Source organism: Opisthorchis viverrini (assembly GCF_000715545.1).
Source record: "Opisthorchis viverrini unplaced genomic scaffold opera_v5_8, whole genome shotgun sequence".
In the NCBI taxonomy this organism is placed as follows: domain Eukaryota; kingdom Metazoa; phylum Platyhelminthes; class Trematoda; order Opisthorchiida; family Opisthorchiidae; genus Opisthorchis; species Opisthorchis viverrini.
In genome coordinates, this window is record NW_008751664.1 from 4453909 (window position 1) to 4464108 (window position 10200).

The 10200-nt window shown below is 44.6% G+C and overlaps 1 protein-coding gene across 1 annotated transcript in view; it reads right to left on the bottom strand.

Moving 5' to 3' along the window:
• Positions 1 to 7903, bottom strand: part of T265_00838 (hypothetical protein) — a gene marked incomplete at both ends in the record, with an annotated part of 36098 nt that extends 28195 nt beyond the window's left edge. Inside the window, 3 exons of the mRNA XM_009164710.1 lie at positions 5293 to 5434; positions 5555 to 5622; positions 7542 to 7903. Coding sequence (XP_009162974.1) covers positions 5293 to 5434; positions 5555 to 5622; positions 7542 to 7727 — 396 coding nt within the window. The remainder of the gene's footprint in view (positions 1 to 5292; positions 5435 to 5554; positions 5623 to 7541) is intronic.
• Between the last annotated feature and the right edge of the window lie 2297 nt (positions 7904 to 10200).

A 10200-nucleotide genomic window follows, 5' to 3' on the forward strand; every position in this document is an offset into this window, starting at 1 on the left:
AACTAACTCCAGGCCGTTTTAGGCTGAGTAGCATGTCCCCCAACATCATACTATAATATGGATCAAGTTAAATCAACCACTTTCAAAAAGGCCGTCGGTATTCCAAATGTTGCGGTTCTGAAAACATCGGTAGCTTTAAGCGTCAGTCTACTAGTGGTGCTAAGTCAATCATAGAGGGTACTGTGGTCGTGAAGTTCATGGATTATATTTCGATGTTTCCATTTGGGGCATGAAGAGCCCCAAAGTGCACCTTGAGCAGTTTTGGTGAGTTTTCTTCCTTGATGGACGATTGTACAGAAAGAATAGAGCAATGCGACATTGCTCCCACGAGAGGGGGATTCTTTTGGGGTTCTCGTGAAAGAGAGTGGCATATCGCAGAATACCGCTGCAATCTGAATGGACTTGTGAACGCGAACTGTATCAAATGGGATGTCGTTGCACCAAGTAGAAGTCAGGTGAACTACCGAGGCCATATCCAAACGGAAGAGAATCCAGTCCAACCAAGCCGTTATTTGTCACCCCAACACTGCAGGTAAACGTCAAGCGTACGATTCAATAGAGTATTTTGCAAAATTATGTTCACCAGTTCTGAAACACACATCGAATGGAACGACAGTTCATAGTGAACCTAGAACAAGTTCGCGTTGCTGCTTCTAAAGGCAGAAAAAGAGCAGCTCCTCACGAGATAAATACATAAATCCCATCAGCATTTGAGATAAACAACTGAAATGATAACAGACCAGAATCCCTTCTTGGTGGCATGTATAAAGAAGTGATGATGTTCAGGAAAATGGCAGGGTTACCCAGTGGCATTCGTGACAAGAAGCGGGAATTCCACAAAGCCCATGAAGTGGTCCATTACGTTCTATCGGATCTTCATTCGTTTCAGGCAGCGGAAGTAAAAGCCTACGAATTATAGCAGTTCAACGGACACATCACTCCTTCCTCGTGCAAAAACAACCAAAGATACCACAATGCCTTGATAACCGGAGCCTATGTCCGCAGAATGATTTACCGATGGGAACCTAGAGCGCGTTTTCTACACCAGGGTAACCGAATTTTAGTTGAATATGAACTGTAAACAGCTCTTTTGAGCTCCCCTAGTGCTTCACCTAGTGACACGCATCCTCGGCTGAGACACCGCAGTGCAACGTGGGAAACTCACAAAAAGGCCGTCAGTCACCTAGGCAGTCAGGAGTGAATAATTTGTACGCGGGTCTCCCTAACATTAATAACATGAAATAAGGTTAATTATCACGAAGATGAATCGTAACGTAAAAAGGAAAACAATGGTAGTCATTAGGGAGGGATGATACATGTGGAGTTACCATGCGTTGCTTCGTCTTCCCAATGTCAGTTCAAAAATCTTTACTTCGCATTGCGTCATCATCATCCCCACCAGTAGTAAAAACTGACGCCTAACTACCACACATCAATGGTGGAACAAAGTCCCGGTAAATAGTGAAAAGTGGAAAACTGTCCACCTCTTACAAACCCACATCTCAGTATCATGGTAGGACAATCAGCACGATTGATCCAGTACCACGCAATACAAGCGCAGAAAACAATGATGGGCGAGCGCTAGCTAGATAGTCCAGCTAAGAAGTGCAAGTAAGTGTCTGGTAGTCTGAGAATACAAACAACCTAGTATATTTACAAACTTCCCGGGCATTTATTTCTGAAACTTATTCCTACATTCGAACGTTGCGGGTGTGATGTCATCCGGACGAAAAAAATCGGTACCGCTTGGAAAAAATTACGAAATCATAGACCTCCGAGAACGTATGCAGTTCTAGAGAAGTTTGACAATCAGACTGAGTGGCAGCAGGTGGCTAGGGGAACTGTTTTTTTAAAAGCTCGGTCCAGCGGTCAATGTATCCTTCTTTATTGAAGATGGCCACGACACTTTGATTCTTGAAGGTTTTATTTGCAGACGGATTTGGTGACCGGTTGCAAAGATCAATCGAAATAATCTTCGTGGATTTCAGGCAGTCTTCGCCTCTTCTATTTCTTTAGACTTTCATATGCCCCACGAACATGCTAAGTTTAAATGGACGTCTGGTGATTCGCCGGGCTAAATTATGTTCGACATCGGTGGGTACACTCCTCCGAGATTCAGGCATTTCCAGAACTTGAGTAGTGCTGGTAGCGCATTGCCGCAGTTGGAACTCTCGGAATTGTACAAAGATGCGGCTTTCTCGGTTCAGTGTGAATCGACATGACGCTGCGCTGGTTGGAAGATAGCCTAGATGATGCTTTTGATGAATTCGTTTAAATTCAGGATCGGCGAGCCTCCCACTTGCTACACGAAGTACTGACCTTTTACTTTCCTCTAAGAACGAAAACAGGAGCGACTCCGGACGAGCGCATGATGTCTGAGAACGAGCAACAACAGGCTATTGATTCACGTTACCGGTAACTGCTGGTGATGTTTCGCTGGCACGCTTTTGAGCATCATGCAGCCAGACGAATTCAGTTATTTCGGAAGTTAGTACAGCACAAGAACAGGTATTTCAGTATGCAGCTGAAGCTGTCGTTTGCCCGTACAGAACGAGTTTAATCCCACTCGACCACTCAATTGAGCCACTCAATTGAACCACTCAATTGTACCTAGACTGTCGACTAGTGAATTCAATCGGATGTACCTAGACTGTCGACTAGTGAATTCAAATCTCCGGCAACCACAGTGGAATCTGGGTTTCTAGCCAACCCTCAAGGCGTCATTATTTTTTATAGTGTCAGGGCTACAGTTAATTAGGGCATGAGGAGACATCATAAACAGAAAGCAATCAAATTCCTTTTTGTGAGACAAACGGACTTTACCAGATAAACCGAACAGTCAAGGAAGGGTTCTTCCGCCTGGTGACTTAGAGTGACGCCGATCCCTTCAAAGCCTAACAAGCGGCCTGTAGATAGCCACAGATTCACAACCGGAAGCGAGTGGAATAATGGGACATTCATATCGACGAATGTACTTGGATCTTGAATCCTTATTGCTGACACGCAGCACAGCAGATATAACAAACACCAAGAGAGTACAGCATGCGAACAAGAGCAGCCTGTCGCTACGCTTGCTTCCGAGTGCAAACATCAAAGGCAACCCGATAAACCTGGGATCGAAGCTCAGAGATTAATTTGGAGGTGCCCGAGGGTTCCTGTTCTGGCTGACAGATACACGTCACGGCCAAGACTGATGCATTGCACTTCTTAAAGAATAACTCGCCACAGATGCGAGTTGTTGTTGCCACAACCCCTGACTTGGAGAACCAGATCGCACTGGTTAGACCTCTAGCCACTGATCAAAATGATTTCAGAGACTGCGTGTCATTATCGTCAAATCTGTCCAACAGGCTGAGAAGTCGAGCATCTGATGAGATCCCACCCGTGCACTGAGATATGCAGCGACTAAAACAGTACATAAGCTATTCGTTATGGATTGGAGTGGCTAGTTCTCAAAAAAAACGTGCTTCACCAAACCACAGCCACACTTATTTGGTACACATGCAGAAACGACGAATTAAGGGTAGTACTTCGGTTAGTATAAGTTTTTATGAAAGTTGACGAAGTGCATAAGCCGTTGTATTTGAATAACGGCGATACCGTAGGCTCGATTACTTCTACTGGATCCTGCATTCGGGTTTCAGGTGCAGCAAATGCCTGTTATTAAACTTTTGAGAGTAGAAATTCGTTCAGCTGTTTCACCCTTTTAGTGCACATCTGCCATGCCACTGGAAGGAAGCATGAGTGCTGAGATACCGCCAGGCTGCCCAAGTCTAGACGGGAGAAGTTGAGATGAGGAGGTGAGGTTCGAACCACGAACACTGCAGTCTGTAAGTGCGCGCCTCACCCACTGAGCTATCCCGAGTTGGCACTAAAATGGCTTGTTGACCGATTTGCCTGAGAAATCTCACATTAAAAACAAGTGAATGAGGCTTGTGAGGCAAATGTGAACAGTAACCAGTCACTTCCTTAGGTGTCAGACTGATGAGCCTATGGGGCTCTACAGAGGAGTGATCGTGATGTGAGACACGGTGGAAATTAGGAAATAATAATGAAGATAGACGATAGCTTAAGCTTGCCCGTCCCACCGTATGGAGCAATTTGATGGTACCATGCGATGGTCGACATCACATGAAATTATTAATGTTTGTACGGTTCATGGTTCGATGTAGGCTGATATCCTGTCCTGACACTTAAATTTAAAGCGCAGGATGTTTCAAGCCCTCAGCCAAAGTCTTTGGCTTAAATGCTTCATTGTAGGGAGACAGCTGTTAATCTGAGACTACCGACTTCTAGGTGATGAACAACCATCATATTCCAGCCCTTATACAGCCAGGAGGACATTCGATCTGAATTCCACCCACTGACTGCACCAGCATGAGAATCTGCAAGTGTCATAGGGATAACTTAGTGGGTCAAGGAGGCGTACACACCACGTTAACGCCCAGCCTCATCACAACGGAATTCGCACTGCAGTTGTCATTTGCTGAATTACCGACCAGGTTGTTGAGTTCACTGAGTGGGGGTTCCGTGACGTGGCAGAATAGTGTATCAGAAGTTCTTATAACATCAACCTCTTAGCGTGACAATCAACCTGTCGAAGAAATAAGGTATTTTTCATTGTGTTTTCTCTTGAACAGTAAACGAGCAATTTTCGATGCGGTGAAAAGTCTCGTCTCTGGCTCCGGAGGACTTTTTCCTCAAGTGAGGAGGTGAAAAACTGCCCCCTCGATGAGGAATGGACGAGGAGAGGAGGAGCTCCTCTGGGGAGTAAAGTACCATAAAAATTATGCTGAAATGCATAATTAGTAATAGTAATATACGACTGGTCCTCGTAAGTGACATTCCCCTCGCGCACCCTATTTTTTGCTGCATCTAGGGGAAACTGCTCTTAAAAAGAACAAGGGTGTGTAGCTGTTATCTAGAAGAACAACTGACTATAAGAGGGTAGTTTAGTTGGCCTAAGTTGCACAGCTCGCACATATTCTAGGCAGACATCTCCAGTGTTACTAATTTTGGTATCTCGACCCCATCTACGGCTCAGAGCATCACTGAAAGCAGAAGCGGATCCATTGATTGCGTAGTACCATTGTACGAATCACCACTGTGCAACTCTGGTTTCAGTTTTCATGGATCTATGAGTTTTGAATATTGCCCACATCATACATATATACATACGCACATATATGTAGATTTACGTAATATATACATCGTTTACCACGGAAAGTCCTCGAAACTTGTGAACGTGTAAACTTGCACGAACAAGTAAGAAAAATTTGCATATTCTTATACCTCGACGCCGTCCACTTTGAGAACCATATGCACCTCTTTGACCGCTCGACGATTCGGTTTTCGTTGCCAAAGGTAGCCATCTTGTTTTCGCGCCAAATTGGCCGTGTCACGTCGGTAAAAAAGCACAGTACCGTTTGGAGGCCTAGAACGATAGGAAAGGACATCATAGACAAAACTTTCTGCAAGTGCTAGAAACAGAACCAGATTGTCGTTGGGTTAACTACGACCTCATCGGAAGCAATGATGATAAAACCCAACTTACCTAACATTCACAAACGAAGACAACCAGTCCTGATTAAGTGCAGCACCCAGTAATAGTTCGGCAATTTCCTGAGTGACCAAGAACAAAGGAGACGCTTTGGGAATGGATTGAGAACAAACATAGCGACTACAGATGAGTAAAAGCTGGCAAACTATGAGTAACACATATGACGTCACTCAGGAGATTACTCGGTTGACAGATTACTGTATGGCATGGAAATTCTTTTGAAGGCTAACCTCAATACGTCCACCCAAAACTAGGTCCGCGGAGCTGTAGCTAGTGTCCTATGAATGTTCATTTTTGAAAGTGACCGTGAATTGCCCTTTCTTCCACAGCACAATCCAAACTAGATATTGAAGCACGTAGAACCTACCGATCCAGATGTGTCTGACCGAAGCAACAGGGCTGGTTTCTGTCCCATATGTACATCGCCCCTTATTTTTGACCTCAGAATGGCTACGGGTGTATAAAAACTACTTTTCATGGCTGGGAACACAAACATCGACATCTTTCTTGGAAGGTGTCCGTCAATAAACATCTTATGTTCTCCTGAATGGACCTTGATACTTGATTAGTAGCCCGAATCCCGTGCATTCTACGGGTTGTACGGCGACCTACAGAAACGGCCAAGGAGTCCGACATCGAAAGTTAGATAAGGTCGGTACCTGTGTAACTCTTTCCTAAGATCGTCCGACATGGCCAGCTACAGCCTATGATATACTGCAGTAGAAATCAGTTGAAATTGAGTAGTTGTAGGACCGGAAAAGCCCAATCAGAGTCTGAAGTACGGATACAGGGATGTGAGCAAAGTACCAGACTAGTTATACTTTTGTCCCACACGTTCCGTGCACACTTCAATGGACAAACAATCGTTATCTTTCTGAGTAACAACACCAAGTACACATTCGTAACCACAGTTTATTGCTGTGTTTATAGCTTCCATTCCAGTCATCATCGTATTCGTCCAATGATAACAAAATATCCTTCAACCGCGGCCACCTCAAAACGAATGGCTGTCAGACGACCCAAAGAGGGTATGAGGACTTACACTCCACTAACGAATCCGAGGTCAGACAGGCGCGATCGATAAATCAGAACTGAGTTCGAACTACACTTTCCAGTCATCGGCTTGCAAAAAAACTACTGAGATTCCTCAAGCTAAGCTAACAGTATCCAGAATAATTACAGAGGAGGCCACCCCTATAGCTGCATCGCTTTTCCCATTTACCATGATCCAATGGAAAATCCCCCAAGGAAAACCGAAGAGCCTATTTCCGTGTGTATTATATCTTCGACTGGATTACTGTAAGTAACCGTATGGAAAAGGTCCTCGACAAGATCAAATAAATACAAGCGATGAGTAAAATTTAAAACCCAATGCCCATTATGAAATAGTGTACAGTAGAACCATGCGTCGGTCATGGGCAGTGCATCCAACTATCATGGTCACAGCTCTGCAGCTCGTTATCCATCGCCCACAGAGTGGAGATGGTAACGGGTGACAGCTTGTCCGACATGGAGAGCGGTGTGGAACAGACGACATAAGCAAGGTCGAGCCGCACTGTGACAAAACAATTAAAAGTTGGATACACAATCTGATTATCCACCAGCGGACTGCTTGTCCTGAGTAAAAAAAGTTGATTCAACAAATGATTACGTTCTAAAGATCGGAACTTCGCCCCAACAGTTGTTCTACTTGTGCACATCAACAGCTACTTTAAGGGCATGAATGGTAAATGTACTTAACAAAGGTCCACCAGTCAGGCTATGATTGTTCATCATCACTGACATATTAGCAGATGACAACAAACCATTGAATTGTGATGACTACTGCGTTTTCCGGATACAATAAATCAGTGTTGGTTTTGAAGTGAAAACTGATAAACCAAGTCAACAAAACAACTAAGGAAAAGGTGCCCGGTCCACGAGCTCTTTCAACCACGGTGTCACATATCAAACTACACGTTACCTCAAGCTGGAAGCTTACCTGTTGTTGGTACCAAACGAGTTTGTGCGTTGGACGATTCACAGACGGAGATAAAGAGCTCAAGCATGCAGGCAACTCGAAATGGTAGGTGGGTTTCTGCGGCAAGCCATCGTGAATACGAGTAGCACAGGAGCCAACGCTAAATCCAGCCGAATACTGGTCGTCACCTGATGCCATAGACCTCATAATACAAACTGCTGTGGTGATGACACATCTACGGAAAACGACGCCGATTTTCCGGGAGGTTATAAAAATCGAGAGAAAGCATATATATGTTCCAGCTGGTTAAGAATGCGTCAGGAGAGCTTCACGTGCAATATGCAGAGAAGTTCCGAATTCCCAATTATCTGCTCTTGGGAAACCTACAGGACGCAACAAAGGAAATTTTTCATTCACAAAGACTACGTTTGAAAAGCGTTGGTTCATCACCAGACTTTCGATATAAGGAACAAATAGGGTACAACGATTAAAAATTGACTACGTTGAAAAGTGATCACCTTTAGGTAATTATGTAACGCAAAAAAAAGTTAGTAGCCCAGGTTGAGCAGATGAGGGTTGGTTTGTTCACCAAACCTGCAAGTGATTCGCCACCAGTCACAGTGAAATCAACAATGTGTGGTTCATCGGTAGGTCGTGGTTTTGGGATGAGACGCGCCAAGTTGAGGGTAAAGCTCAAATAACTTCGCTTGTCGATACGCTCCCAAAACTGACCAACCATCCAAACCAACCGAACAAGCACTGCGTGTGTGGAAATAAACACTCATTTGCTAATGTCGATGATACCAACAGGAGGCATAACCGAATCCTTCAACTGAATGTGCTGCACAGAGACCGTTTCATGTCTTGTTTGCAGCGACGTTCAAAATCTCGAAGTATACTTTGTACGACACTACTCTTGATTGGTGAAAACTCCAAGGTTTTTCAACAATCTTGTGAGTAAATGAATCAAAGTCATAGGGCACAGCAAGAGTGAGCAAACAGGGGTCTTTATGCTCGCCCACTACAAGAACTGCAAGCTGCCGCAACTCCCAGACAGACTGGATGGGAAGTGACAAACAACGCCATTGATATCAGTAAACCAGTGTATTTTAAAGTTTTAGTCAAGTGGAGGAAGTCATACAGGGCTCATCTTAGAACTCCCCTTCTCCTCCATATTTCAATTCCAGGTCAGTTCATGGCTAGCACCATATCGAAGGAAGCGGGTCATGGGGGTCGCTCAGCTGTAATATTCTTTAGGTGACTAGCTGCCATGTCGCTCAAAGGAAGCACAAGAGTTGAGATACCACCAGGCCGCCAAAGCCTAGACAGAAGCAGTTAACATCATCATCACCACCATCAAAGACGGCAACATTAGTGATCAAACTGAAGCTTCACCACTGTGGTCAACATGCATAGGTTGAGTCCAAACCACGTACCTTCCGGTAATTTCGTACCTTGACCACTAAGCTGCCTGGAGCTCGCCGCATACTCCATGATGAAGCATCACAGTTTGCGGTGCTAAACGTTTTTCGCAACTGAAGTACCTGCACAGCAGAATTTCTGTTCTTAATTGACTCCATACAAAATCGTTGACCTCAATCAACACTATCTACTATTATTGGTTGTTGAACAGGTTGCTGTTGATCTGCTCGCCAAGCTTGGCAATTGCAAACTTTTCGTCACCATTCGAGGATACATCATCAGTGCGCAGTTGGCGTAGCTCGCCTAACAGATCAACAGCCACCTGATCAACGACCAATAAACTCACCCGAACTACCAATATTTCGACACACTATTTACGATTCGGAAACACTGGTAATCAAAGATCTGAAGACAACTTGAATTATCCGTCTGTTGAGGCAATGTAGTTCAACCACACGGCGACACACTCGAACACATTAGCAACTTTACCGTGTTTTGAAAATTCTCAGGTGTCAGGGCATGAGTTCATTGACGAAAAATTTGAACAGTAATGGGAAGACTGGGTATCCATTTCGAACACCAGAGTATGAGCTTTTGGAGAGCACCGCGCACTCTCGCAAGCCCGGAATCATTCAAACATAGGAAAGGATTGTGTCCACTGATTCTCGCAACATACCATGCTTAGCAAGCCCGATTGGAAGAACCCATCGATCGACAAAATCCAGGTCCACCTTACGTCACAGAACGCCAAGACTGTGGACCGCAAGAACACACAGGAGTGCTATAACAACTGGTGGAGTGTGAGGATGCGGTTTGCATAGCCTATGCTCGTCTGAAATTGTTGCTCAAAATTTCAGGTACCATTACAAATCGACGAGGAGTAAATGACGGGTGGATGTGACAACGAAACTGAAACTAGCCTCTGTGGTTAACATGACAACGATAGGAACTGAGGCTTAGCTGAACAGCCACCTACAGATAAAGTTTAGTCCCACTTACAGAACGAGGGAATGTTAGCTAAAAACAGGGGGATATATTAACTCAGAAACTACAGCTGCAATCACAACCGTCGCAGCGTGGAGACTCCTTGCGCTCTCCAGGGTAAGAAACTGGCCCAACGACCTCACCTGTGAATCTGTCGTCTTGAATACACATCTCCTCCGAACATAATTGTTTCAGGCATCATCACCAGAAACAGCGATATTATTGTTAAAGCTGATGTTTCACTACCGTACAAAGATTATCCAATTTTTCCTAA